Source organism: Bos indicus, chromosome 11 (assembly GCF_029378745.1).
Source record: "Bos indicus isolate NIAB-ARS_2022 breed Sahiwal x Tharparkar chromosome 11, NIAB-ARS_B.indTharparkar_mat_pri_1.0, whole genome shotgun sequence".
Lineage (NCBI taxonomy): Eukaryota > Metazoa > Chordata > Mammalia > Artiodactyla > Bovidae > Bos > Bos indicus.
The window spans coordinates 105,951,345-105,977,491 of record NC_091770.1 but is presented as its reverse complement, the minus strand read 5'-3'; the positions used below and the strand labels follow the sequence as shown (position 1 = coordinate 105,977,491).

Below are 26,147 nucleotides of genomic sequence, written 5' to 3'. Positions count from 1 at the left end.
CGAGGGGCTCCCCGCCTGCTCCAGGGTCGCTCCCTGGGGAGCAGCTCGGGTTCCCCGGGACGAACCCTGCCACGGTGGGTGACGCGCACACCTGTGCCCCGCGTCTCCTCGGGACCGAGTGGGAGCCGCGGGGCAGAGCCCTGCCGCCGGTGTCCCCACGGGAGAGGTGGTCTCTGTGCCGGTGAGGAGCGTCAGGCCGCCAGAGCCCTCACTCGTTTAACCGAGGCTCTGTCCTCACTGTGGGCACGTTTCACGTGCTTTTCTGTTGAGTGTTAACTTCTCATGGGTTTGCTTTGGGAGCTTGTTTCTACTGATACCACATCTGCACGCAACACTCGCTGGAGACGCTTCCCGCTCTCTGTCACCTGTCTCTTAGTACTGATTATACTATTTTTTGACGTGTGCTTGAACCTGCTAACTGTCCCCTTTATGCCACCTTTCTTCATTGTTTGCTTAGAAAGTCCTCCCTACACCCCCGCCCCCCCAAAATCAGGATTTGTTTTAAATGGAAAATAGTGACAGATCAGGAGACGTGGGTTCGATCCCTGGGTCGGGAAGACCCCTTGGAGAGGGAAATGACAACCCTTTCCAGTCTTCTTGCCTGGGAAATCCCATGGACAGAGGAGCCTGTGGGCTACAGTTCCTGGGGTCACAAAGAACCGGACTTGACTTGGTGACTTAAACAGCAGTGCCGGCTCCAGGGCAAAGACCCCCGAGGACCGAGTCCCGGCGGCTCCCTGGCTCAGGAGGTCACTTGCTGAACCTCACGGCGGTGCCTCCAGAGTGGCCAGCGCCTCGTGTCTGAGGAGGGGGCTCAGGGTGGGGGCTCAGTTAGCCTCACCCCGAGGGGCTGCTTTTCACTGGACCCCTGGCCTCCTGCGGGTTGTGAGCATCCTGGCCCAGGCCTGCCCCTCACTGCCCAGCGGGGCTGCCTGGGCTGCCATTGGGGCTCCTGTTCTCCAAGTGCTAGGTCCCCAGTGTGACAGCCCCAGCCTGTGGCCCCACCTTGAGGGGGGAGTGCTCACCGGTGCGGGCAGGGCAGCTCAGCAGTCAGGCCTCCTCACAATGGTTGCCAGGCAACAGGGCTCCTCTCTGGATGGTGGCAGGCACAGGCGTGGGGCTGGAGGCAGCCCCGCAGAACTGAGGCGCGATGACAGCCCCTCAGAAGCACAACCTCTTCTCGCCAGAACCTCACTACATCCCTGGGTAAGCGCCACAGGCCTGGGCCGGGCCTGGGTCCCCGGGGGGTGGCGCAGCACGGCCAGGGCCCTGAGGGGATCCCAGAGCTGGGTCTCCAGGAAGCTGAGGCCGGAGCAGGGGGCTCTTGGGCGGGAGCTGGGAACCGGGGTGCCCGGGGAGCGGGGTGAGGCTGCAGGCCAGTCAGGAGGGCTGGGGCAGGTTTGCGGGGGCCTGGCCGGCCCGCCCTGCCGGTGCAGCCGTGCCAGGTGGGCGCACGTCTGCGGAGAGCAGAGGCTGGGGTCGGCATGACAGCTGGGGGTGCTGGCCTGTCCCTCCAGAGTGCGTCCTGCTTTAACGAAGAGCTGAGCTGGGCCAGCCCTGGCAGTCTGGGGGTTAGAGACTCTGCTTCCACCGCAGGGAGCAAGGATTCAATCCCTGGCCCAGAAACTAAGACCTTGCATGCCTTGTGCCCCCAAAACATGAAAAAATAAATTAAAAAATAAAGAGGACATGAGCTCCCAGAGTGAACTGATGGGCATGGCCTACAGGCCGCCTTGCTAGGTGTCCCCACGTCAAAAACAGAAACGGGGAGTTCTCTGGGGGTCCAGCCGTTAAGACCGAGCTTCCGCTGCAGGGGGCACAGGTTCGATCCCTGGTTGGGGAACTAGGATCCTGCCTGCCCCACAGCAAGACCAAAACCAAACAGAAATGGGCCTCCTCACTGACGCAGCGTGCACACTGACACACACTCAGACCACATGCAAAAAAAGGCCAGTGAGAACAGAACCAACTCTGGTGACACTGAAGAGGCCCTGCCCTTCAGGCTCAGCCTCGCTCAGCTCGTGACTGACCTGTATTCACTTGAGCAGGGTCTTTTTGATCGATTTATTTTATATATATATGTGTTAGTATTTGTTATTTCTGGCCATGCTGGGGCTCTGTGCAGGGGCTCCCCCTGGCCGTGGCGAGCGGAGGCCCCTCTCCACGGCAGTGCCCGGCTGCTCAGCGCAGTGCTGTCTGGCGGAGCAGAGGCTCTAGGTGCACAGGCTTCAGGAGCTGCAGCGGGCAGGCTCAGTGGTTGTGGGTTGCTTCGTGGCACGTGGAATCTTCCCAGACCAGGGACTGAGCCCGTGCCGCCTGCACTGTGCCACCAGGCAAGTTTTAAAAAGAAAACAGCGCACACCCCTTGCTGTCACACAGGCCATTCCTCAGGGCTCAGCCGTAGCACCCACGCCACTTTCCCACAGGCCTGAACCTCCCCCACCAGCAGCGTCCTCCCACACCCTCCCCGTATCCTGCCAGCTCCCCTGTGCCTTAGCCCAAGGCCCAGCCTGTCTCCTCCCTGCAATGCTTTGGGGGGCAGAGCTCCCCATTCTCTCATCTTTCCACCCCTTGCTGGAAAATGGCTGGCGGACAGCGGGGAGGACGACACAGCTCCCTTCCCACTGGCCAGGCCTGTTCTCGGTGCTTGGCCTGAGCTGCCCACTCGAGCCCCAGGAGCCCGATGGCGGGGCTGCCGTGACCGCGCTCTGCAGGCGTGTGGAGGCTCTCGTCTGCGGCCCGCAGGCCAGGTCCACACCTGCTGGTGGGGCCCGGCCTCGCCCTCTCGCCTCTGCAGCTATGCCGGCTTCTACCCGCAGCTGCGCTACCGGGTGGGGGACACCTACGGGCGCACCACGGCGCAGCTGCTCACAGACCCCAGCGTGCAGAAGAGCCCCTGCTCCGTGCTGGCCCCCGTGGCCAAACCCAAGTTCATCGAGGACTTCAGCAAGCCCAAGCCACCGTTTGTGCCCTGCCGTGACCTGATCGAGCCCTACATACCCCACTACACTGGTAAGCCGCCTGCACCCCTGCACCTCGGCCCTGCCACACCCCAGGATGCCCTCCTGCCTGCTGTGGCTCAAAGCTGCCCTGTCCACACAGGTCTGAAGCCCTACAAGAACTTTGAGATGCTGGGCCGGTTCCCACCCCAGGAGGCGGATGCCCAGGGGTCCCTGGGGGGTGAGAATGTATCCAGGCAAGTCCCACTGCCTGCAGGCTTCATGCCCTATCCCCCTTACGCCCCCTGCCCTCCGGGCAGGAAGGGGGACTCCAGGGACCTTGGACACCCGGGGCTGCGGCTGGCATTAGGGGAAGAGGCCTGGAAGAGCACCGCCCCTGCCTGCGAGGCTCCCGGACAATACCAGGTAACTGAGGGACACCCCAGGAACACGGGCACCAGGCCCCACCCCAGCCAGACCTGGCAGGGGCTGGGCAGTGACCTGCGCCTCCCCATTTCAGCTGTACCACTGCAGGAGGGACGAGTCCCCACCCCTCGCCCACTGGCAGGAGACACTCGACGTGGGCAGGTTCCACAGGCTGCCGCAGCTGGGCCACCCCAAGCTGATCCAGCGCAAGGCCATCTCAGGTGCGTGCCCTCCCCACCAAGGCCCCGAGGGCCCGGGGGAGAGCAAGTGAGGAGGCTACCCCTGGGCCCTTCCCAAGGTGGGCACTCTGAGGGCCCATTCCTCTTTAGGAAGGGGGAGGAGACTGCACAGACTGCCCTGACACCCCCAGGGCAAGTGGGGACCTGCAGGGGACACTGACCTCCTCCTTCCCCAGGTTATGCAGGCTTTGTCCCTCGGTTTGCCTGGGTGATGGGGATGAATTATCGCGATGGGGTCACACAGGCTATGGACGAGTTCGACAAGAGCCAGGTGTGTGGACACCACCCCTGGGTGAGCAAGGCTGTCTCCACCCTCTGGCTTCCCTGGGGGAAGCTCTGCCTAGCCCAGAGGCTATCCCTTGCGCTCCCCTCTACCCCCAAGCCATGTCCTTCTGACTAGGTCTTGGCTCCCAGGTCTGGAGTGCCGTGGGGAGGGAAGACCCTTGAGCCACTCACTTCCCAAAATGCCAGCCTTACACCGCCAGGACATTCTGCTCCATGGTTTCCAGCTCGGGAGGCAGGACATGGCAGCACTGACCTGCCTGTTTTCCCAGTTTCTGCTCAGAAATCCCATCTGTGCCTTGGGTGAGAGGCTGCCCAGCACACACTGGCCCAGCAACACCATCTACAGAAGCCAGGGCCTGATACCCTTCTACATGGGCTTCATACCCTGTGAGTGCCTCTTGGAAGATGTCACGGCGACAGGCCACTGTGGGGCGGGGCCAGGGGCTGGGCCCTCTTAGCCAGGCCTAACCTCAGGCAAGGTTCCCTTGGGACAGGACGACCCCAAATGACCCAAAGTTCCCTCAGTGCCCCGGCTTCCCCCAGTGCACAAGGGGCTCACTGACAGCCCTGACTAAAAGCCAAGAGGCCAAGTGCCTCCAGACCACGCTGGCCTCCTGGGGGGTTTCCCGTGCACAGGCTGGGCCCACCTCTGGGAGGCGACCCCCGGCTCCCCAGTCTGCATGTTCACAGGCCCCTGGCCCCTGCAGCAGCCCCGCGTGTGCCCTACGCGTGCGGTGAGCCCAGGGGCTCAGCAGCAGCGTTGCCCCTCACAGCCATGCAGGACAACTACGCACTGACCTTCGGCAACAGCACCCGCAAGGCCTATCAGAAGGAACTGGAGAGGCGCAGCCGGACACTATGAAAACGCTTTAATGGTGGTGGCTGTACAGCGCGTGATGTCAAGACAGGAAAGAACACACACACAGTGAGACAGACTATCAGAGCGGGCTGTGAGTGAATAAAGAGTTCCCACGGCCTCGGCCTTCCGGCTCCGGCGGCTCTAGGCCACCTCCTCCTCCGCCTCCTCCTCGAACTCGCCCTCCTCCTCGGCCGTGGCGTCCTGGTACTGCTGGTACTCGGACACCAGGTCGTTCATGTTGCTCTCGGCCTCGGTGAACTCCATCTCGTCCATGCCCTCGCCCGTGTACCAGTGCAGGAAGGCCTTGCGCCGGAACATGGCCGTGAACTGCTCCGAGATGCGCTTGAACAGCTCCTGGATGGCCGTGCTGTTGCCGATGAAGGTGGCCGACATCTTCAGGCCGCGGGGCGGGATGTCGCACACGGCCGTCTTCACGTTGTTGGGGATCCACTCCACGAAGTAGCTGCTGTTCTTGTTCTGCACGTTGAGCATCTGCTCGTCCACCTCCTTCATGGACATGCGGCCCCGGAAGACGGCGGCCACGGTCAGGTAGCGGCCGTGGCGCGGGTCGCAGGCGGCCATCATGTTCTTGGCGTCAAACATCTGCTGGGTGAGCTCGGGCACCGTCAGTGCCCGGTACTGCTGGCTGCCCCGGCTGGTTAGCGGGGCAAAGCCGGGCATGAAGAAGTGCAGGCGGGGGAAGGGGACCATGTTGACAGCCAGCTTGCGCAGGTCAGCGTTGAGCTGGCCCGGGAAGCGCAGGCAGGTGGTGACCCCGCTCATGGTGGCCGACACCAGGTGGTTCAGGTCCCCGTAGGTGGGGGTGGTCAGCTTCAGGGTGCGGAAGCAGATGTCGTACAGCGCCTCGTTGTCAATGCAGTAGGTCTCGTCTGTGTTCTCTACGAGCTGGTGGACTGAGAGGGTGGCGTTGTAGGGCTCCACGACGGTGTCTGACACTTTGGGCGAGGGCACCACGCTGAAGGTGTTCATGATCCTGTCTGGATACTCCTCCCGAATCTTGCTGATGAGGAGGGTGCCCATCCCAGACCCAGTCCCCCCACCCAAGGAGTGGGTCAGCTGGAAGCCCTGCAGGCAGTCACAGCTCTCCGCCTCCTTCCTCACGACGTCCAGCACCGAGTCGACGAGCTCTGCGCCTTCCGTGTAGTGCCCCTTGGCCCAGTTGTTCCCGGCCCCGCTCTGACCTGCAAGAGAGGGCAGCCGGTTGCTATTCAGCCAGGCGTGTGCTCACCACCGATCACTCGTGCCAAAAAGACCAAACGACACAGAGTGAGGTAACACACAAAACCCACCCTACAGGTACAGCAGATGGGCCCCCAAACTGATAAAGTAACGACGTAGGCGATAAAACACCACGGTGTCACGCTGACATGGTTAAACAACAAACCAGCCCCTCCCATGGGCAGCCTCTGCCAACTCCCAAGAGCAGACGAGCTGCCACTGCCTCCAGCTCAGCCTTCCCGGCAGGGAGATTACATCTGCCTGCTCCTTCCCGGCAGGCAGACAGCTGGGCCTTCTCGGCAAAGCCGCTTTAGGTGAGGGGATTGAATGACTCTAGAGAGGAGGAGGGCGTCCTGGAACCCAGCTTCTACTAAGAATAAAGAGTGGATCAGAACCTCGGCTCTGCGAGTCCTGAAGATGGCGACATTGGGCACCCCCTGACCTTTGCGCCGTCCTGGCTATCAGCCGCCACCCACCCCGATCCGCGGCTCACCGAAGACAAAGTTGTCCGGCCTGAAGATCTGCCCGAAAGGGCCCGAGCGCACAGAGTCCATGGTGCCCGGCTCCAGGTCCACGAGCACCGCGCGGGGCACATACTTGCCACCTGGGGGGCGGGAGGGCGTCAGCGAGGGGAAGGCCGCGGGGGCGGCATGGGGGTGGGGAAGGGGCGCGGGGTCTCACCGGTGGCCTCGTTGTAGTACACGTTGATTCGCTCCAGCTGCAGGTCGCTATCCCCATGGTAGGTGCCGGTAGGATCGATGCCATGCTCGTCGCTGATCACCTCCCAAAACTACGGGAGACGCGGGCGGGCCGGGCCGGGGCTGAGTCACGCCGGAGGTGCCCGGAGCCGACCCCGCCCCGGACGGCGCGGCGCGGCCCGGCCCTCCCTTCCCCCGCCGCCCCCTCAGACCCCAGCCGCTGCCCGCTGCCCTAACCCCGGTTCCGGCCCCGCGAGGGGCCGCAATGCGGGGGCGCCGCCCGCCGGATGCCGCCATCTTTCCCGCCGCCAGCCCGCCCCGCCCGGAGGACCCGCGCCGGCCCAGACGTCCCCGCTCACCTTGGCGCCGATCTGGTTGCCGCACTGGCCGGCCTGCAGGTGCACGATCTCCCTCATGGCGGCTGCGGCGGCGGCTGCTGCAGCGGGGGCGGCTGCGGAGGAAAGAGCCGAGCTAAAGCCGAAATGCGGGCGCGCAGAGTGCTACAACCGACGCTGCGCCGGCGCTTATATACCCGCCGCGCCCGCCCCCGCCAGCCTCTTATTGGGCGTCCAGAGCGAGGCTGGCAAGCGGCCTCGTTTGATTGGCTATAGCCCTGTCAATCGGGCTGCCCAGGGCCCGCCTTCCCGACGCCGCTCGCCCTTTATTGGTCCGTCGCGGCCTCTGCGCTCCCTATCCAAGTCCCCCCCCTCGCTCTGCGGTCTTCTGACAATTGGCTGTTTCAAATGATTGATTTGTGCTCCCATTGGCCGGCTCCGCAGAGCACGCCGACAGCCTGCAGCTATTGGCTGGCGGGGCCGGCGTCCTGGTAACCGCCGCAGTGCCGCGGGGACCGGCGCGGGCGGGGCGCGGGCTCGGGCGGGGCGCTGCGGGGGCCGGCCGAGCCCCGGGCAGGCGGGCGGGGCGCGCCCCGTGGCCCTCGCGCGAGCCCGGGCCTCGCTGTGCGCCTTTTAGAGGGCGGCCGGGCTCATCTTGCGGAGTCTTAGAGCGGAGGAGGGGCGCGGGGCCGTTCACACGGACGCCCTCGGGGATCGGAGGCCGAGGGGCGGCGGCGCCGGGCCCGCCCCCTGAGCTTTGGGGGCCGCCTGCCCCCTTCCTCGGTCCTCAGGCCCGCATAGGTCGTGGGCAGGTGGGCGAGCGCGTGCGGCCGCGGCGCCCGGCCGGAGAGAGGTGGGCGCGGGGCGGGCGGGGCAGGATGGGGCCCTGCTCGGCAGCGGCTTGCGGCTTGTTGTGGAGACCGCGCTGGCCTGGCGCCTGTTGCCTTGGTGCCTTGGCCCCAGGAGCGCACAGAGCTGCGTGGAGACACGAGGGCCGCGCCCAGGCCTCTGGGCAACCACACATCGGTACACCTGGCTGAACAAATGCTTGTACTTTTCCTTGAATTTTGTTTGGAGAAAAAAAAAACAACTTATGAGAAAAAAAAAAAAACCCAAAACAGTTAACTTGCATGTAGTCACACTTTTAATCAATCATTTTAAAAACAGTCCCCTTGCATTATATTTTCGTAATGTCCGCCGTGGACAGTCTGTCTCGCTGTGGCCGCGGGTCCTCTCTAGATTCTGGTTTTCTCAGTGAGGTTCTTGCCCTCCTCGCTCCCCAGCCCATGGATGTTGTGGGCAATACCTGGTGATTTCTACCTAAAGAGAGTGTGCTTGCTCTTCACCGTGTACTTCAGGACACCGCCGTTTCCTGGCGTGCTGCAGCGTTAGGGCACTTCACGGTATACTTAATCTGGGGATGAAATGGTTGGGAAGTAGCACACTGGCATAGGGATGAGTCTTAACATACCCTGAGAGTGGTCTGCAGCTGCAGTCCTGAACCTGACCTGAAGTGTGAGTCAGCATGTCAAAGTAATAGTCCTCGAAGGGCCTAGGGGACCCGCCCCTTCCCCTGCACCAGTCCAGGAAGGTGGGCCCGGCTGGTGCTGGCCACAGGCAGTGGCTTGTCAGGTGTGCAGGGTCCCTGCCTGGTATCTAGGGTTCTCACAGTGCCCTGCGAGGTAGCTTAGCTGCCCAAGCAGGACTGCGAGGCCCTGGCACTGCAGCAGGGAGGCTCCAGGGTCTTGCAGCACTGAGTCGTCACAAATGAGTGAGAAACGGAATAGCTCAGACTTTGCTCCAAGTGAGCCAGTGAGTTGGGGCACTTTGAAATGTTTGTCAGAGCCTTCCCTCCTCGCCACCCACCCTGGGCTGAGACCCCCACTGGCAGAAGTCTCTGCTTCCTGTGACCAGTGCGCACAGGGCGGGGAGTTCAGCGTGGCCATGGCACCCCTGCTTTCCGGGTAACAAAACAGCTGTCACCCACCCAGGTGTGAGCCCCAGGGACCCTCGCGGCACCAGGTTGCCCACCTTGTCCTTCCGAAGTGAGCACTGGCGGGAACGAGGCAGCAGGCCTCTCTGTGGCCCTCGGCCAAGGACCACAGTAGGCGCCTCTGCGCGGCCGGTGGCGGGGGAGGCCCTGCAGGTCCCCACCCTTACCCAAGGGCGTTCCTGCCGCAGGGTGGCGGTGGGCTCCTGTGAGCCACCGGGTCCAGGCTGGGGGGAGGTCCCGGCCCAGTGGGGGTCTGTGGCCCAGCGGGACGCAGGGCAGAGTGGGTGGGGGCTGTGGGAGTGCCGGACACCTGGCCCTCCCGCCCGAGCCGGCAGCTGTTGAAGGCGTCCTCAGCGACAGCTCTGTTTACCAGTGGCCATGGTCCCAGCGGGAGGCTGCATTACCGCCTGGCGGGAGCAGCAGGCAGACACTGGTTCACGGCCTCAAAAGACCCAGCAGTCAGCCTTTGTGGGTGGCCTCACCCAACCCCCGGAAGGAGAGGTGCACGCACTGGGTACTTGCTTCCCCTCTCACTGCCTTCCCACAATGGGGAGGGGGAGCCCCCCGCCCCTGTCCCTGGGGAAACAGCCAGGACCAGCCCCTCCTCAGGGACTTCCATGGGAGTCAGGCTGATGTCAGAAGGGCAGGTGTGTCCTGAGGTCACAAAAGTGGGGGGAAGCCAAAAATAGGTACATGGACCTGCCCCAGGGGTCTTGTTCCCACGAGGCCCCTTGTGGGTCTCAGAGCAGGTGGCTAGCTCTTCCGGAGGCCAGGGTGAGCCCCAGGCTCAGGAGATCTAGAAGCTTGTTGGGAGGATAGGAGACATGGGGGCGCTGAGAGGGGCTGGGGGACACGGGAAGGGGGGTCTATGAGAACCCGGGAACGAGGGAGATGACGCCACTGTGGACAGGAATTGGTTCTGAGGTCCCCGTCTCATCTTCCTGACCACTCACACCTGTCCCCCCACCGGGTTTGGCTAGGCACACCTGGGGGGCTGGGAAGGAAGGTGGCTCCCATCTTCAGGGCAGCATCCCTGGATCAGAAGGTGGTCACTGGTCGCAGCTGCAAACCGAGAAACCAGCCAACACATACACCCGCCCCAGCCCTCCCCGGATCCGAGCTGCCTAGGGGTCTGCACATGGGCACCCCAAAGTGCCCGAGTTCTGGGGGAGAGACTGGATCCGCCAACCCTCTCCTCTCAGGGCTGTGGCGGCACAGGGTCCGGCTGGTGTCGGGTTACCAGCGCCCGGCTCCGGACAAAAGCCTTGCTATGTGGAAACCCGCGGCGCGGGCACGGGGAGGGGGAGGGGAGCCAGTCCCGGGTGGGCACCTGGCCCAGAGATGTTTTACCTAGGTGCGGCCTCCAGGGGCGAGCTGCGCCAGGCGTGGCGGGCAGGATCCACTCCCTGGGGTGGGGGCACTGAGCACCTGCTCTGCCCAGGACAGCGGGGTGGCGCCCCTGGCCGCCCCGGTGCAGGCCGGCGGACATGGGTAACCGCGCACTGGTCCGCCGGCACCGCGCCCCCGACCCGCAGCCCCGCGCCGCCCCCGCAGCCCCGTGCCCCGCAGCGGCGGGCGCGGCGCCGCGCCGCGGGAGGAGAGCGGGGACGCGGGGGAGCGGGGCGCCTCGGGGCCACCCGGTCCTCACCCGTGCCCTCCCCACTCCGCGACGCACCTGCGGAATTCGGGGCCCCGCAGCGACCCCGCGTCGCTGGCCCGCGTCCAGCCTCCCTGGACCCCGAGCTTCTTGCTGCGGGGTCTCCACGCTCCGGATCCGCGGCACTCAGGGCCTTCTGCCGCCAGCGGCCGCGGAGAGAGAGTCACAGCTCGGGCTTCGGCTGTTTGGCCGCACCTCCAGGGACTTCCAGCTCCTGCTCGGGCTCGGCGCTGGCCCCCGAGTGTCCGCTGGAGGGCGGCAAAGGCACTGCCCCACCCCCAGCTCCCTACCGGGCTGGGTGGGGTGTAGGGTGGGGAAAGTTTGGGGTCGAAGCGGGGGTAGGGGGAAGTTGGGGGTCGAGGGTGCCCCTCCCCATGCAGCCCCGGATTGGAGAGAGAAGACCACCCACACCTGGGTACAGACTTTTTATTTGCAAAGAAGGCGACTCAGGTGACTCAGAAGTCCGCAGCTACTGGGATCCCCCAGGGCCGCCAGAGGTCAGTGGGGCGAGGGCTGAGGCACGTGCGCCCTTCACAACTGCTGGGAGGCCAGGACCTGGGGGTTCTCGTAGCAGTGGGTCTCCTTGGCCACAGCCTGAGGGGGGCTGCAGGCCTTGCAGGGGCAGCAGCGTCTCACCAGGAGGTCCCAGGGCTCCAGAGAGCGGAGCCAGAGGGGCAGCCAGGCCCAGGAGCGCAGGCGGCGGGGCAGCCAGGCGGGCCGGTGCCGCTGCAGGACAGTGACCAGGGCGACGAGGAGCACCAGCACTACCAAGGGTGCCCCGACCGCAGCCAGCACTGCGCCCCCCGCCAGGGAGAGCCCGAAGGCGGCCAGTGGCAGCACCAGGAAGCAGAGCAGCAGGTAGGCGACAGCCACCCAGCGGTAGCTGGCGGTCAGGTTCCCAAAGTACTTGGCCAGCGGGACGGGCAGCCGGAGGATGGGCACCACATACCACAGCAGGATACCCGCCAGGTTGAAGAAGAAGTGGATGAGAGCGACCTGGAGGGAGGGAGGGAGGGAGGGCCTCAGGAGCCTGGGCTCCCTGGGAGGCATGCCCCTCCCTGATGGTCACTGTGGTGGGCACGCTCTTCCCACACCCCACAGTGCCCTGAGGCTCAGGAGCCTAGTACGGCATCGCCATGTGGTAACTATGTCTCTGATGGCCCTGTGGATTCCACCTTCCCCTGAGCTGGCTTCACTCGCCTATGCTTCATCCACAGCGACCCTACTCATGCTCATCCCCCAGTGGGCTTAGCCACCCAGCCCCAGGTTCTGGCCTGGCTCCTGTGAGGAGTTGCAGGGCTACACGTGGAGGGAACACAACTCTCTCCAGGGGTTGCTGGAGAAGTCGAGGAGTCGCTGTGGTGGGTGCATTCTGGAGGGCTTCCTGGAGGAGGGGATCAGGGCTCTGCACTGGGAGGTTCTAAATGGACAGAGACAGAACCGAGGCGAGAGAGCAGGTGGGAGTGGGGGAGCGCTGGGGTTTATCTCTTCTTGTGGGCAGCAGCCCAGTGAGATCCAGGCCTTCGAGAGCTGCACCTATTAGGGCGCTGGGATGGAGGCAGTGGGGCCCAAGGGCCAATCTGGAGAGAATCAGAGGGACTGAATGGGACTGGGCGTGGGGCTCAGAGCTGGGGGGCTGGCGGGAGGCGTCCTGGAGGCAGAATTGGGACTGGGTAGGGGAGAACGGAGGGAGCTGGGGAGTCGTCCAAGTGGGGACCTGTGCCATTTAGGCCGCTGGGGGTGGAGGGCATCCCAAGGCAGTGAGATGGAGGGGCTTGAGGCCACAGCGGTCCCTCAGGAGAGCCGCCAGCTGGAACCGGGAAGAAGACCTGGGGCTACAGGGTCCTGGAAATGACGAGGTTGCAGGGGAAGAGGGGAAGGCCTGGGACCCGGACAAGTCCCACAGGGTCCTTGGGGTCCCAGGAGGCGAGGCTGTGGGCTTGAGTGGGCAGCCAGAGGTGGAGTCCTGGAGAGCCAGGGCCTGAGGCCCCAGGACACACATCCCAACACCAGCCTACAGGACCGGACAGGAGGGGGACTGACCCAGAGCGGAAGTCCCAGGCCCGTGTTGGGAATGGAGGGGCCTGCAGGCGAGGGAGGGTGCGGGAGGGCGGTACCTGGACGGCGCTGAGCAGCATGTCCGAGGGGCTGGCCAGAGCTGCCAGCAGGGCCGTGGTGGTGGTGCCAGTGTTGGAGCCCAGGAAGAGAGGATATGCTCGCTCCAGGCTGATCACCCCGACCCCTGGGGGAGCCAGGGGTCATCACCGGCCCTGAGCCCACCCACTCCCCACCAAGGAAGAGAGGGTACGCTGGCTCCAGGCTGATCACCCCGACCCCTGGGGGAGCCGGGGGTCATCACGGGCCCTGAGCCCACCCCCAGGCGCTGCGGGCTCTGCTCACCGATGAGCGGCACTGTGGCCGCGGTGAAGACGCTGCTGCTTTGGAGCGCGAAGGTCAGGCCGGCGCCCACGAGCATGGCCAGGTAGCCGCTGAGCCAGCCAAACGGGCGGGGGAAGTCTGCGGAGCGAGGGCCGGTGACCCCGAGTCCCGCTTCCCCGCCCCCACCCCCGCGGCGGCCCCGCTTCCCGCCGCACCGGCGTTGATGACCGTCCTCACGGCCTGGGCGACGCGGCCCCGCAGAGTGGAGTTGAGCAGCTTGACAATGAGGACGAGGCAGGAGCAGAGCACGAGCAGGGAGGCGGCCAGCAGGATGAGGCCCACGGCCAGGTCCGCGAGCGCCGTGCCCGCAAACAGGTGGCGGCCTGGGGCAGGGCGGGGGCAGGTGAGCCGCGAGCTGCACGGGGCGGCGGGGGCGCGCGGGGCGGCGGGGGCGCGCGGGGCGGCGCGCGGGGCGGCGCGCGGGGCCGGGCCTCACAGGGCAAGGGCTCCTCAGACGCAGAGCCGTTCTTCCCAGGGCAGGGGCCCCCCGCCGCCGCTCCGCAGTAGCTGCTGTTTCCCGCGGTCTGGGAAGGCAAGGCGGTGAGGCTCAGGACGGGCTCAGAGTAGGCGGGGCCGGGTAATTGGGCGGGTCTGGGGTCAGGGATTAGCGGCGCCTCACCGTCGGCTCCCTGGTGCCGCACCATCGCTTAATAAGGCTCCGGTTGGTGGTGTTGCCCGTGGCACTGCCCATAAGGACATCAGCGTCCAGCTGGGGACAGAGGATCCGGGTCTAGCGTCGGTTCTTCAGGACTGGCCTGGGGCTTGGAGGACTGCAGCCAGGGTCACCGCGCTGGACCCCTCTCTTGCCCCACCCGACCCCGGGCCCAGACCTGTCTCCCCAGCAAAGCCCTTCCAGCCAGGCCCTGGCCTGTGCGGCCTGCCGGAAAGGAGCCAGCCGCCTCACCTGCACGATGAGGTGTGTGAGCGGCCGGGTCAGCACCTTGAGGATGTCGGGCGCGTGCCCCCCGGGCTGCAGGCTGGCGGTGCCCAGGATCAGCGCACTGAGCCTCTCCAGGGGGGCCGCGGCACTCTCCAGCGGCAGCAGGACCAGCGCCGTGAGCCAGTTGAAGATGCCGTGCACAGCCGAGCCGCCGAAGGCTCTGGAGTCACACAGAGGCAGCTGGGTGCTGGTCTTGGCCACCATCCGGATCGCCGCCCCGGCCCCTGCCTGCCCCTTACCCCGCTCACCTCCGAAACTCGTCCCGGTCCCCTGACTGTGCCATCGAGACCAGGGTGCTGGTGATGGATGTGCCCACGTTGACACCCATGATGATGGGCACAGAGGCCCGGACGGTCAGCACTGTGGGGGCGCTGCGTCAGCCAGCCACTCCCACCCCCCCACCATCCCCGGAGGGGAGGGGCACTCACGCTTGGAGGCCACCATGCTGACCACGATGGAGGAGGACGTGCTGGAGCTCTGCACCAGGACTGTGACCAGCACGCCAATGACCAGTCCAGCCACAGGGTTGGACAGCACCACGTTATCCTTGAAGATGTCTCCGGTTACTTTGCCTGCATCCGGGAGACAGGTGTCCTGAGGCTGGGGAGGCCAGGCTGGCCACCAGCCCACAGCCACCTGGTGGGTCACTCACTGCCTAGCAGCTGGAAGGCGGAGCTGAGGATGTCCAGGGAGCAGATGAAGAGGTAGAGGCCGCCCAGCAGCCCACAGGCCTTGAGGAAGCCAGTGAGCACCCGCAGCGCCCTGCCGGCCGCACTGAGGTCTGAAGACACATTCCAGGGAGGTCCTTGGTGGGGCCTCCCGTGCACCCTTTTCCCAGGCCCCTTCTTTTTCTCCCCTTTCCCAGGGCAGGGCCTCAACCCCCCTTCTCTGTCCCTTGGCAGAATGCTGAGGCCGACAGCCCTCTGGGGTCTCCTGGGAGCCTAACTGCCCACAGGACAGAGGAGGAGGGCCAGCGCAGCCTGTAGCAGTCCCAGTGAAGGACCGGGTGGCCTGGTTGGGGTCTGTGGAGCGTTTCCATGTGGCCTGTTGGAGCAAAGCTCATCCTCGCTCTCTCCCCGAGAACCCTCTCCAGACTCACACCCAGCAAGGTGCAGCCATGCCGGACCAGCCACCCGCTTCCTCCAGACCTACCTCTCCAGGCCTGTCCGGTGTCCTTCAGCTGAGGGAGGGCCCAGGGGTCCATGTCTCTGTCTTCCAGGATGGAGGCAGAACCAGAGATCCCTGCAGGGGTTGGGGTCAGCTAGGGCCAGGGACCTAGCTGTTTCCTGGATACCTTCAGGTGGGGCCCACAACACAGGGGCTTGGGGTGAGGGACAGGAGCGGGAAGGAGGGGTCTGGCTCGTGGGCTCTCCTGGGGACCGGCTAGTACCCCTCACCCAGCTTCCCCAGTGCGATGAGTCAGGGGCCAGGTGGGTGGGCAGGGATGCCAGCGGAGGTTGGGCCCCTGGGTCTCTGGTACCTGCGTCTCCCAGCCTCTGGTCCACCAGGCCAACTGTGTCCAGAGGGGTGGGAGGGGCCGGGCCCCCGGTGAGGGGATGCGGCATGGATTTCAGGCAGGAACGGACCCAGGCCCAGACCCAGATCTGCTGGCAAGAAGGGCAGTTCAACGCTGCCCCCTGCCCGCCAGCTCTTGGGGTGTCCTGGCCCGAGACCTTCCCACCGTCCCCCCTTCCCACCTGCTGTTGGCCTCAGTGGTCTCCCCCTTCCTCCGTCTGCAGGGGGATGGCTATAGTGACCCCAGGTGGCTGTCAGGCAAATTCAGTCTGGTTTGGGGGGACAGAGTGGAGGGATCCCTGGCTCGCTGCTGGTTCTGGCTGGAGGAAGGGCTAGTGGGTGACCCAGGGTACTAGGGTGTAGCCAGAAGTGGTCGGGACTCCGGGGCGTCTCCTATTGGGTGTCACAGAGACCACTGCAGACAGTCACAGCTTAGACTTTGGCATTTGGTACCAAACAGCAATGTCTCCACTTGATAAGGGTCCACTCCCAGTGGTGGGGAGCAGGACAAGGGGCTTGACGCCCTCCCACCTCAAGGCTCCTTCCTCAGCCTGCTGGGCCTGGACCCCCAGGGTCTAGGTCCTGGGGAGCCTGCGGTAACCCCTCCCTCTGGCTGCCCCCAGGCTGGTCGCTCAACCTCAGCTGCTGGAGAGTGAGGTGGGCGCTAAGCCCTGGGCCTGGAGGTCACCCAGCCCTGACCCCAGTGTCCTGGGCCCCCGCCTGGTTCTAGAAGCTCCTACCTGTGTGGGCAGTGAGGGGCACCTTCGGGGAGGAGACACGGGCCGAGAGCAGCTGCAGGTCAAAGATCCGCTGGGCGCACACATGACCTGCCGTGTACTGAGCCCATTAATGTTTACCAAGGAGCCAAGGGCCCCCCAGGGGTACCATCGCAGCCCTGGGTGCCGGCCTCTTCCAGGCCCCACCGTCACCCAGGGGTGAGCAGGGCTGGGCTGCTGGCCCCCAGAGCTGGGCTCTCGCACGTGGACGTCTGAGGGACATGACAGGATGCTGCGTGCTGGCCACCTGTGGCAGGCGGGATGCTGGCACTCTGGCCGGCCATCCTGGGGACCCCTCGGGAAGTCCGCCCTCGTCTCTGCAGGCCTTCTCGTGCCTGTCCTGCCGCTGTCACATGGCCAGAAGGAAGCTCTTTGCACCAGGTGGGCAGGGAGGGCAGCAACCCCCGAGGTCATCCAGTTCAGGGCTGGGCCTAGCAGAGCTCCCAAGCGGCGCAGCCCCAGAGGTGGCCAGCAACGGTCACAGTCACAGGTGTCACTGACTTCTCCTGCAAGTGGGAGGAGGGCCCACCCCAGGCCACACTGCTCTTCAGCCCGGCACCCGAGCCCACCTGTTTCTCTCCCCAGCTGAGTCCGGCCCCCTTGTTCACAGGTGCCTGTTTCTGGAGTCGGGCCCCTTCCCGCTCCGGAGATGCGGGGAGGGTGAGTGGCCCCGCGGGGGCCAGCCCCGCCCCAGCTGGCTGCTGTCTCGAGCCCCTGCCTGCTGTCCACCAACCGTCGGTGCTGGGGGACTTTGTCCTCGGGAAGGAGGAACTTTCTGACTGTCCTCTCAGCACATTCTTTGGCCCGTCCCTCCCATCCTGCCCCCCACGGCTGGGGCGGGCCCCTCGGCCCTTCCAGGGATCCTGAGCAGCAGCCCCTTCCCGAGCGGGGGTGGGCGTGTGGCAGTCTGACCTGTGGGGTCTGTCTCTGGTCCCTCTGAGGGTCTGTGTGGCCGCCCCTGGAAGGCAGAGGACGCCACAGGCCCGGGGAGGGGGCGGCTGTCGTGAGCGCCCGTCGGCAGTCACCCCCCGGCTTGGAGCTCCTTGCACACCTACAGCAGCAGCCACCGTGCTTGTCCTCCCCAAACAGCACCCGTCACGGCGGGAGCCGGGGGCACTGAGCAGGTGGGCTTCACAGGGGGTGAAGGCAGAGACCCTCCCGCTGGGCTCAGGGCTCTGTAAGGAGGGGGCCTCCTCGATCAGGCCAGGAGCGGCCTCTGCTGGGCCTGCCCCCCCAGCCTGCAGCCAAGGCCCGGACACTGGCCCCCAGACCCTTTCAGGAGCCACCTCTGAGCCGCGTCCAGACCTGGGCTGGGCTCGCAGGCGACTCTGACAGCAGCGCCCCTGCAGTGCACACAGACCACCGTGGGGCCTGGGGGTCCTGGCCCGGATTCCAGCTCCTGCAGGGGCGCACAGCGCTGTGGGCATAGCTCACGACCTTAGGTGGCGGCCCCGGGGCGAACACGCAGAGCTGTTTCGGGAAGGCGGTGCCTCGTGCTGCAGGCCGAGGCTCCCTTCCGAGGGGCAGCGCTGAGCAGCGCTCAGAGCTGGGGGCTGCCTGAGGGATCCCAGCAGAGGCTGCGGCAGCCCGGGCAGCAGCCTCCGGGCTGGGGGAAGCGGGGCGGGGGGCCCGACGCGGGGAGGAGCCTGGCCGGCTGCTGAGTGACAGTGGGGCTGCCCTTGCAGGGCCCGGGGGGCTGTGGCTCCAGGCGAGACGGCCCCCGTCCGGCCCTGATGGCCAGGAAGGCGGCCAGGTCGAGGTCCAGCATGGCCACCCCTCCACGGGGCATGGGCGTGCTCTGGCGGCACTGCGGGCAGGGGACCCAGCGCTGCGCAGGGGCCGGCGTGGCCAGCCGCCGCACGCACGCCTGGCAGACAGTGTGGCCGCAGTAGAGGCGGCGGGGCAGGTGCCCGGCGAGGTCATAGGCCGAGTAGCAGACGATGCAGTCACCGCGCTGGGGCCCAGCGGCTGCGGCCTCTTCAGAGGCTGAGTGCCCCTCCGGCAGCAGCATCCTGGGGAGGGATATGGAGGGGGCAAGGTATAGCCTCTGCAAGCATCCCCCGGGCTTGGGCTCCACACGGGAAGTGCTCCCCCCGCCCCAGAGGACAGGAATCCAGGCCTCTGCAGACGTGGGAGGTGGGCAGTGGCCAGTGGGGCTGCCCGACACCGGGGCCTGGGCACAGCCTCAGTCCTCGTGACTGCCAGTGAGGCAGCACCCTGGCCTGCGGTCCTGTCTCGGTGGCCCTCGGGCACCCTCCCAGGCTCATACCCACCCCCCAGCCGCCTGCTCGAGCCCCAGGTCTGTCTTACCTGCGTCTGCTCTGCCAGGCGGCTGTGTCCAGATCGAGGGTGGCCGGGGGCGGGCTGGGGGGACCTGGGGCGCCTGGGGCTCCCTCCATGGGGCTCACGTTACTGGCTGAACGTGGACCAGTCAGCGGGGAGGCAGGTGGTGGCTGCGGGCTGCGTGGGCTCCCCTTTCAGCCACAAAGCGCTTGCAACTGGATCCACCAAGACTGCCAACTGGGCTGGAGACGCCCCTGCTCTGCCTGCCCCGCCCCCACCCACCCACGCTGCGCAGCGCTGCCCAGCTTCCTGCCTTGCGACCCGGATCTGCACCCACTCATACTCGACCACCACTCACAACAGGAAAGCTTTCTGGCTTCCACCTGGGTGCTGCCTGCTCTTCAGCACTCGGTTCAGACGTCACCTCCTCCAGGAAACCTGCCAGGACCCCCACAAGCTCAGCGCCCTGAGGGGCCCCGCCACCCTGTGGCTCAGTCACTGTGTGCGTGTCCGTGCTGAACTGTCGCGGTGCCTTTCCATCCCCTCGGTGTTCCCATCACAAGCTAGCCCCACGAGGAGGCCCGTGAGCACAGGAGTGGAGAGACCACCCAGAAACTCCCAACACAGGGCGCTATGGAAAGCCCCAGGCACCCCTTCAGAGGTCACCTCCCCCTGGCATACACCTGGCCGAGGCCCCAGGCCCAGCCCGGTGGCATAGCAGGATGGGGTATGTCGGGGAGGGCTGGGAAGGAGTCAGACCCCAGAACCTCCCCCGCTGGAGGAGGCCAAGGGCCAGAGGGCCCCTCCTCACTCCCACCACTCTGGCAGCCCTCGGCCTCCTGGGCTGGTTGGACGGGTTTCTGTGGCTGCCCCGGGTGGGGTCATCTTCCTGTGGGGGCCAGCCAGGGGCCAGGGGCCGGGAACCTGGCATGCCTGAGTCCCCATGTAGTCAGGCCAATGACATGTCTGCCCACACCCAGAGACTGGTCCTGCCACGCGGCCAGTCACCAGGGGTCAGGGGAGGGCTGTCACCGGGACCTGTCTGTCCTGCGAGGCCAGCTCGCCTCCTCCAGCTGTCTGCCCCATCCCGGAAACATCAAGGCACCTGGTGCTGGCCTGGATGCTCCCCCTGCACATGCGCTTCCCTGCCTCACCCCAGGCCCGAGTGGCTCAGCGCCCCCGGCCTCCCACGCAGGCATGCCGTGCTGCCCAGACAGCTGGGAGACGGGTCTGGCCCAGCACTGTGTTCCCACCTCCACAGAGCCCGGGCCCCAGAGGCAGGGCAGTGGGGAACAGCACACGGCAGACATCGGGACCGGGGTGTTCTGTGGGAAACCAGGAAGACGCACCGGCCGAGGCAGGGCGGTGACTCACGGGTGGGCTGGGCCGGGTGCTGGGCCCTGGGCTCCCACCCCTGGAAACCTGCCCGCGCTGGCTCCACCCACCACGGTGCTGCCAACCGGGCCCTCCTCTGGGAGCTTGTCTCAGGCTTGGCACCCGGTTCCACGCACAGCATCTTCCTGCTGTCTAACCTGCCCCCAACTGGCCTTCTTGTCCAGCCCATGGGCCAACCTGAGGCCGCAGGTCAGGTTGTCCTGAAGCTGCCCCCACCGTGACTGTCCCACAGGGGCTGGCGGTCTCTGGTGGCGTTTAGCCTGGGACCCTCCCAACGGGGACAGTGGCAAGGAAGAAGTGTCCAGAACGGAGCTCGCACGGCTTTATTGCTTGGGCCTGGGCCTCGAAGAGGTGGTCAAGGGAGTCCCCAGCACAGGCAGTGCCCAGGGCTCCGTTCCAGGGCCCTGGGCTGGCCTGTCAGCCTTCCCGGTGGGTTGGCTGCAGCTGTCCAGGGAGGGGAGTGGCCAGTGCCCGTGACAACGCCACAGTGGCAGTCCCAACCGTCCAGGCCCTTGCCGTGGCCGCCTGAGCAGAGGCCGGCTGGCAGCGCCGGGCCTCGGGGCCAGCGGGGGCCGGGCTAGGAGACGACGCAGCAGCAGCTGTGGCAGCGGCAGAAGCGGGGGCAGTGGCAGCAGGAGCAGCAGGGGCAGCACCAGCAGTGATGGGCAATGTCGTCGCCGCGCTGGGCGGGCGGTGGGCCGGCGTAGGCCAGTCCTGCCGGGCGCTGCCCGCGGCCACAGGGCTTACCGGGCTGCTGAGAGGCCGGCCGGCCCTGGATGGAGGCAGCCCCCTTGGGGCCCTTGGGTCCCGGGGCGGCCTCCAGAGGCTCCAGGGTGCAGGACCTCACGGGCAGAGGCCGCGACTCTGCAGAGGATGGGCCCGCCTTCCGCTGCTGCCCCAGCTCAGGCCGCAGGTGAGCCCTCGGGATGCTTATGTGGGCATATGGGTTCTTGACGAGCGTCTCGTGGGGGTCCATGGCCCTGCCTGGCAAAGGTGAGCCAAGGAGACAAAGTCAGCTCCATGGAGGGCAACAGCTGCATCCCAAGGTAAGCCAGGTCGTGAAAGCGCCTGAGTGTGCAAGGCCTGTGTGTGTGTGCAAGATGGCAGAGTGCAGGGACTGTGAGGGACAGCATCTCTCAGCTGTCCCCAGGTGTCCTCCACCCTCCTTGAGTGGCAGGGCCTTGTGATGGAGCTGGAAGCGGGGTGGGGGTGGGGGGCTGGGAGACACAGCTAAGCTGGTCCTACCGCGGATGGGGAAGTCCCTCAGCCCAGGACCCACCTGGAGCGGTGGTGGCGGCGCGCTGTCCTCTTGCCCAGGTCCCCGCGCCTGTGAGCTGAGCCTCCGGTAGCTGCCTTTTCCCTCCTGGGGAGGGGTGGGGCCTTGGGCGGGGCTCAAAGACGGGGTTCCCAAGATGCCAGGAGGCCCCAGCTCCTCCAGCACAGTGGCCACCCACCCTTCCTTTCCTGGATGGGCGGTGGCCAGGCCTGGGCTCCTGGGGACCCTGCCAGCCTGGCTGATTCAGCCTTGACCCATCTGGGGCATGTCCTGGCCCTCAGGGAGCTGGCAGGTCACTGGAATGCAGGACAGGAGCCTGGGTCAGGCCCGCAGATGGTCTGGGGCCTGGCTGTCACCCACAGTCTCAAAGCCACGGCTTTGAAGTGGAGGGAGAGGCCTGCACGGTGACCTCAGCCTCTTCCCCCCGCGGGCAGAAACCAGGGCATTAGTGAGCACGCTGCTCTGCTCGGAGGCTTACGGAATTTCTAACTGATAAAAAATGTTTGGTTTGCATACCTTTGCCGATAAAACTTACTTATCTCTCTATTGGCAACATGAGTTTCATACACAAGTGGCGTTTCCTGCTCATTTCTGAAACTACAGTTTTGCTCTGGTCGGGGGGCCCCGTCTCTCAGGGCCCCCATCCTTGGCCCTCCCACCTCCCCCAGCTTCAAGTCCTAGGTGGCGCTTGGCGCCTGCCATGCCCTGGGGTCGCTGTGTGCGGGGTCACAGTGGACGTGCGCTCTCGGCGCAGGGCCTGGCACTGGCGAGCTCCGCCTGGGGCGGCCGGGCCCGCACCCCTCGTCCTTCGCGCTCGGGGCGGCGCGGGGTGGGGGGGGCGCCTCCGGGAAGGGCAGCGTCCAATCAGACGTGGCCCAGAGGCCAGCTGACCCGCGCGGCTGGTGTGGGGCCAGTCAGACCGGTCTGGGCACAAGCTCTGCCGATGCGGCACCGGATGCGGGGGGAACCGGGCCAGAGCCGGAATCGGGGGCCCCACGGCGCAAGCCCACCGCGCACGGCCCAACGTGCAGGTCAGAGCCCACCGCGCAGGCTCCGCGGGCCCCGCCCGCCGCCCCACAGCGTCCGCCTCGGCGGAGGGGCGGGGGCCGGCGCGTGCGCAAACCTGGCCTGGAAGGAAGCGGGCGGCTGGTGCGGACTGTAGTCCCCAGAAGCCTCCGCGCTCGAGGGTTTTCCCAAAGACCAGGCTCGGGGTCAGCCGGCCCCTTGCCGCCAGACCCGGGCTTGGGCCGGCCCGGCGCTGCGCTTCCAGGCCCGGGCGGGGCGGGGCCTCAGCCCAGGGGCGGGGCCTCGGGCACGGGGCGGGGCCTCGAGTTGGGGCAGGAGGGGGCTGAGCAGAGCGGCTGCCCAGGCTGGACCCCCAGCCCTCCCTTGGCCGAGGCTGCCTCAGTTTCCCGGCCTTCGGGCCAGGGCCCCTCGCTGCCCCTCCCTTGGGCACCTGCTCACGTGCACAGCTCTCACACTGGAGTGGTGGGTGACACTGAAGGGCAGGCACTAGACTGAGGTCTCAGAGAGAGCAAAGTCGGGCCTGTGGGCCCAGAACACCTTTCCAGCCTCCTGCCCACGTGGGGCCCTTCGTCAGGAATGCCGACCGCGCTGGGCTCTGCTGCCCTGCAGGAGCTGGGCTTAGGGCTATAGCTAGGGGCACTCTGGCCTGTAACAGAGCAGAGCAGCTGTGGCCAGAGGGGCTGGGTCTGTCCAGGGTCAGAAGCAGGGCCCAGTGCTGGTCAAAGGAACGCCGGCAAGCCACGTCGTGGCCACGACAGGTTAAAGAAAGGCACTCTGGAGGCCCAGGCCACGTCAGTTCCCTGCCCTCCCTCTCACCTGACAGCTCCTCACAGGCAGAGGGTGTATCCTGGGGCGCAGGGAAGTCTGGCCCGAGGAAGAAGCAGAAAGGAATGAGGCCTTGCTGGGTGGGATCAGGTTAGCACACAGCTGTGTGATGACCCGTGACCTGCCAGGGTGCCGGAAAGGCCACCCTGCCTGTACGTGTAGGTGCGTGTCCTCCATGAGCTGCCCCATGGGGCCTGTCCTGCCGTCGGTCTGACCTGCTGCGTACCCCTTACACCACCCAGCGTCCTGTCCTTGGAGCACTCTCCCAGCCAGGGTTCCTCCATCTCCCACTCCTTCTATGTGTGCTTTGCCCACCCCTGCTCACCCTCTTCTGCCCTCAGCGGGCCTGAGCTGGGCACCTGTGAGCCGGAACAACCCGAGGCATTCTCTGGGGGCCGAGGGGAAGGACTGACAGAGACCCTGCCTCTGCAGAGGTCACACGGCAGTCTCACGGTGGGGGCCCCGGGGCCAGCTTTCCTGGGACCACCCTAGGGCTCCATCTCCCCTTCCTCCCTCTGGTATTGTGAGATCTCAGAGCACTCCTTCCCTTCCAGAATCGGGCAGGGGGCTTGACCAGGACCCAGGGTCAGCAGGCGGGCCGGAGGTGGGGGAGACGGGAGGGGGCCTGCTGTGGGGATCCCGACCCCCACGGGGCCCGCGGCGGGAGGGGGAGGGCGACCCCCAGAGCGGGCGCCAGGCCCGCGGCGGATCGAGGGGCGGCAGAGAGACTGGCCCCGCCCCGCGGACCCCGCGCGGGTCCCCAGACGGGGGGTGGCGCTGCGGGCGCCGCGCGCACTGCGGTCCCCGCGCCTCCGCCGCAGAACGCGCCACGCTCCGCACGCACCTGCCGCCGCCGCCGCGCCGAGCCCCGCGCCCGCGCCCCACGCCCCCGGGAGCCGCCGCGGCCCGGCCATCGCCCGAGGTAGCCGCCGGAGCCGCCGAGCCAAGGCTCGGGCGCCGCATCCAGGCCTGCCTTTGAGACAACCTCTGCGGAGGCGGCGGCGCGCGGCCCGGCCCGGGGACGCCAGGCTGGGGCAGGTGAGTGCGGGCGGGGCGGGACAGCGCGGGGTCTTCGCTCGCCTGCCCCCACTTCTGGGCAGAGGTCGGGCCTCGGGTGCGAGGGGCTGCGGAAGGGGCTGGGTTCCGAGTCTGGCGAGGGTCGGGGTCAGAGGTCGGGCGCCCGGTCTTTTGTGCAGGGTGAGGGTGGGCCCAGGTGCTGACCTCACGGCGTCTCTCACCTGCAGCTCCGGCCCAGCCCCGGCCTCTCCTGTGCTTCCGCCGCCAACCCCGAGCTTGCCGCCCGGGTCCTTTGGCGGCCAGCGCTCAGGCTAGCTGCCTTCCCTGGGCGCCCTGTCCTGGAGCCATGGGGCCCACCTAGCCCCTGCCTGCCCGGATGTCCGGGCCCCGGGACGGCTGATCTCGGCTGCAGGGGGACCTCCTGCAACGCCCCCTGGCCAGCCTCAGAGGCCAGAGACCCTGGGTGAGCCCCTGGGCCCGACCTCTGGCCCAGGGCAGCCGCCCACACCCCCGTGCCCCTCTCCTCCTCCCCCGCCCCTTCCTCCTCCCCCGCGCACCGGACCTGAGAAGCCACTGTGGCCTCTGGGGGGGGCCCTTCCCCCCAAGCTTTTGCCCGCCTCCCCCAGGAGTCCACAGGGCAACCAGGATGCTGTCCCCTCACTGCCCCCCCGGCTCCACCCAACGCCCCCCCCTACCCGAGCACCCAGTCTGACTGGAGATAGCCGGATGCCGGCTGACCCAGGGCCCGAGGTGGGCGGTGGCTGGCCAGGCTTCCTCATGTCCTGCCTGAAGGGCCCCCATGTCATCCTCAAGATGGAGGCCATGAAGATGGTCCACCCTGAGAAGTTCCCTGAGCTGCAGGCGGCCACCCCCTGCTTCCCACCTGCGCCCCGGCCCGCCCCGGCTCTGGCACCCAAGCGAGCCTGGCCCTCAGACACAGAGATCATCGTCAACCAGGCCTGTGGGGGGGACATGCCCGCCCTGGAAGGGGCACCCTGCACCCCGCCTCTGCCACGGCGGCCCCGCAAGGGCAGCGCTGAGCTGGGCTTCCCCCGGGTGGCGCCGGCGGACGAGGTCATCGTGAACCAGTACGTGATCCGGCCCAGCCCTGCGGCCCCGGGGGCCCCTGCGGCAGCGGTGGCCGCGGCTGCCGGGGAGCCTCTGGAGTGCCCGACGTGCGGGCACACGTACAACGCCACGCAGAGGCGGCCCCGCGTGCTGTCCTGCCTGCACTCCGTGTGTGAGCAGTGCCTGCAGATTCTCTACGAGTCCTGCCCCAAGTACAAGTTCATCTCTTGTCCCACCTGCCGCCGTGAGACTGTGCTCTTCACTGACTACGGCCTGGCTGCGCTGGCTATCAACACGTCCATCCTGAGCCGCCTGCCACCCGAGGCGCTGACCGCCCCGTCGGGTGGCCAGTGGGGTGGCGAGCCCGAGGGCAGCTGCTACCAGACCTTCCGGCAGTACTGCGGGGCTGCGTGCACGTGCCACGCGCGGAACCCGCTGTCTGCCTGCTCCATCATGTAGCGCCCGCCCGCCCGCCCGCCCGCCCGCCCGCCCGCCGGTCTCTGCTCCCTGCTGCTTCAGGGATCTGGCCCTGCCCTGTTGCCCGCTAGCCCCTTGCCCACCACAGCTTCTGGCCCCACCCATGTGGCATTGTCGCTGCAGCCAGCTCTGCCATTAAAACTCTTTGCCAAAGCCTGTACCTCGTGCCCTGCACCGAAGCTGAGGCCTGCTCACGGCCTGGGCCGGGGGGAGTGGGCACCCAGAGCGGCAGCCCTGGTGGGGTCCAGGCTGAGGAGCCAGAGCGAAGCTGGATACTTGGGGTCAGCCTGCTCTGCTCAGTGGGGGCCAGGCGGGGCCTGTGTGTGCGTGTGTGTGCACCTGCGTGAGCCACCTGCGTGCTCCGGGCAGGACTGTGGGAGCAGCTGGGCAGAGCAGAGCTGGCTGGCAAAGGGAGGGACCTTCTCTGTGCTGGCCACTGG

The 26,147-nt window shown here is 66.8% G+C and overlaps 6 protein-coding genes and 1 long non-coding RNA gene across 12 annotated transcripts; 2 read left to right on the top strand and 5 right to left on the bottom strand.

Moving 5' to 3' along the window:
* Nucleotides 1–78: 78 nt before the first annotated feature.
* CIMIP2A (ciliary microtubule inner protein 2A) lies at nt 79–5,571 on the top strand. 5 transcript variants are annotated; one of them, XM_070799746.1, is made up of 7 exons: nt 79–181; nt 1,107–1,206; nt 2,798–3,365; nt 3,460–3,586; nt 3,781–3,875; nt 4,159–4,276; nt 4,663–5,571. In XM_070799746.1, exons 2-7 carry the CDS (start codon nt 1,151–1,153, stop codon nt 4,749–4,751), a joined length of 1,053 nt encoding a protein of 350 aa, XP_070655847.1. In that variant the 5' UTR covers nt 79–181; nt 1,107–1,150; the 3' UTR covers nt 4,752–5,571. The 5 variants fall into 5 exon arrangements, with proteins under 5 accessions (XP_070655847.1, XP_070655848.1, XP_070655845.1 ...); XM_070799747.1 differs by lacking the exon at nt 79–181 and having other exon boundaries at nt 938–1,206; nt 2,820–3,012; nt 3,103–3,365; XM_070799748.1 differs by lacking the exon at nt 79–181 and having other exon boundaries at nt 1,030–1,206; nt 2,798–3,012; nt 3,103–3,365.
* On the bottom strand, nt 4,742–7,207 carry TUBB4B (tubulin beta 4B class IVb). Its single transcript, XM_070799742.1, has 4 exons — nt 7,045–7,207; nt 6,669–6,777; nt 6,481–6,591; nt 4,742–5,950 (listed from the first exon to the last, which is right to left on the bottom strand). Exons 1-4 carry the CDS (start codon nt 7,099–7,101, stop codon nt 4,890–4,892), a joined length of 1,338 nt encoding a protein of 445 aa, XP_070655843.1. The 5' UTR covers nt 7,102–7,207; the 3' UTR covers nt 4,742–4,889.
* A 939-nt stretch (nt 7,208–8,146) lies between these two features.
* LOC139185930 (uncharacterized) lies at nt 8,147–10,668 on the bottom strand. Its single transcript, XR_011569532.1, has 2 exons — nt 9,052–10,668; nt 8,147–8,434 (listed from the first exon to the last, which is right to left on the bottom strand). It is a non-coding gene; the product is annotated as an uncharacterized lncRNA (long non-coding RNA).
* A 412-nt stretch (nt 10,669–11,080) lies between these two features.
* SLC34A3 (solute carrier family 34 member 3) lies at nt 11,081–16,754 on the bottom strand. The gene is made up of 13 exons (XM_070799736.1): nt 16,305–16,754; nt 15,530–15,653; nt 15,202–15,291; nt 14,702–14,830; nt 14,478–14,621; nt 14,298–14,409; nt 14,014–14,209; nt 13,729–13,818; nt 13,546–13,633; nt 13,265–13,432; nt 13,071–13,187; nt 12,788–12,912; nt 11,081–11,666 (listed from the first exon to the last, which is right to left on the bottom strand). Exons 1-13 carry the CDS (start codon nt 16,752–16,754, stop codon nt 11,202–11,204), a joined length of 2,298 nt encoding a protein of 765 aa, XP_070655837.1. The 3' UTR covers nt 11,081–11,201.
* A 1,126-nt stretch (nt 16,755–17,880) lies between these two features.
* RNF224 (ring finger protein 224) lies at nt 17,881–20,173 on the bottom strand. Its single transcript, XM_070799755.1, has 2 exons — nt 18,651–20,173; nt 17,881–18,352 (listed from the first exon to the last, which is right to left on the bottom strand). The coding sequence occupies exons 1-2, from the start codon at nt 18,737–18,739 to the stop codon at nt 17,881–17,883; spliced, it is 561 nt and encodes a 186-aa protein (XP_070655856.1). The 5' UTR covers nt 18,740–20,173.
* Nucleotides 20,174–20,323: 150 nt separating this feature from the next.
* CYSRT1 (cysteine rich tail 1) lies at nt 20,324–22,153 on the bottom strand. The gene is made up of 2 exons (XM_070799758.1): nt 21,298–22,153; nt 20,324–21,002 (listed from the first exon to the last, which is right to left on the bottom strand). Exon 2 carries the CDS (start codon nt 20,992–20,994, stop codon nt 20,596–20,598), a length of 399 nt encoding a protein of 132 aa, XP_070655859.1. The 5' UTR covers nt 20,995–21,002; nt 21,298–22,153; the 3' UTR covers nt 20,324–20,595.
* A 70-nt stretch (nt 22,154–22,223) lies between these two features.
* Nucleotides 22,224–25,867, top strand: RNF208 (ring finger protein 208). 2 transcript variants are annotated; one of them, XM_070799754.1, is made up of 2 exons: nt 22,224–22,325; nt 24,390–25,867. In XM_070799754.1, the coding sequence occupies exon 2, from the start codon at nt 24,889–24,891 to the stop codon at nt 25,687–25,689; it is 801 nt and encodes a 266-aa protein (XP_070655855.1). In that variant the 5' UTR covers nt 22,224–22,325; nt 24,390–24,888; the 3' UTR covers nt 25,690–25,867. The 2 variants fall into 2 exon arrangements, with proteins under 2 accessions (XP_070655855.1, XP_070655854.1); XM_070799753.1 differs by lacking the exon at nt 22,224–22,325 and adding an exon at nt 23,899–24,183.
* The last annotated feature ends 280 nt before the right edge of the window (nt 25,868–26,147 follow it).

Bases quoted from the DNA above. Each gene is read 5' to 3' on its own strand.
- TUBB4B (XM_070799742.1), bottom strand. From the start codon at position 7,101: ATGAGGGAGATCGTGCACCTGCAGGCCGGCCAGTGCGGCAACCAGATC. The intron at 6,778-7,044 runs GTGAGCGGGGAC...CGTCTCCCGTAG, and splicing joins GCAACCAGATCGGCGCCAAG to TTTTGGGAGGTGATCAGCGA. The intron at 6,592-6,668 runs GTGAGACCCCGC...CCCGCCCCCCAG, and splicing joins GTACTACAACGAGGCCACCG to GTGGCAAGTATGTGCCCCGC.
- RNF224 (XM_070799755.1), bottom strand. From the start codon at position 18,739: ATGGAGGGAGCCCCAGGCGCCCCAGGTCCCCCCAGCCCGCCCCCGGCC. The intron at 18,353-18,650 runs GTAAGACAGACC...ATCCCTCCCCAG, and splicing joins GCCTGGCAGAGCAGACGCAG to GATGCTGCTGCCGGAGGGGC.
- CIMIP2A (XM_070799744.1), top strand. From the start codon at position 1,066: ATGGTTGCCAGGCAACAGGGCTCCTCTCTGGATGGTGGCAGGCACAGG. The intron at 1,207-2,819 runs GTAAGCGCCACA...TTCTACCCGCAG, and splicing joins GAACCTCACTACATCCCTGG to CTGCGCTACCGGGTGGGGGA. The intron at 3,876-4,158 runs GTGTGTGGACAC...CTGTTTTCCCAG, and splicing joins ACGAGTTCGACAAGAGCCAG to TTTCTGCTCAGAAATCCCAT.
- CYSRT1 (XM_070799758.1), bottom strand. From the start codon at position 20,994: ATGGACCCCCACGAGACGCTCGTCAAGAACCCATATGCCCACATAAGC.
- SLC34A3 (XM_070799736.1), bottom strand. From the start codon at position 16,754: ATGACCTCGGGGGTTGCTGCCCTCCCTGCCCACCTGGTGCAAAGAGCT. The intron at 14,410-14,477 runs GTGAGTGCCCCT...GCGCCCCCACAG, and splicing joins CAGCATGGTGGCCTCCAAGC to TGCTGACCGTCCGGGCCTCT. The intron at 13,634-13,728 runs GTGAGGCGCCGC...TTGCCTTCCCAG, and splicing joins GCGGCACCAGGGAGCCGACG to ACCGCGGGAAACAGCAGCTA.
- RNF208 (XM_070799754.1), top strand. From the start codon at position 24,889: ATGCCGGCTGACCCAGGGCCCGAGGTGGGCGGTGGCTGGCCAGGCTTC.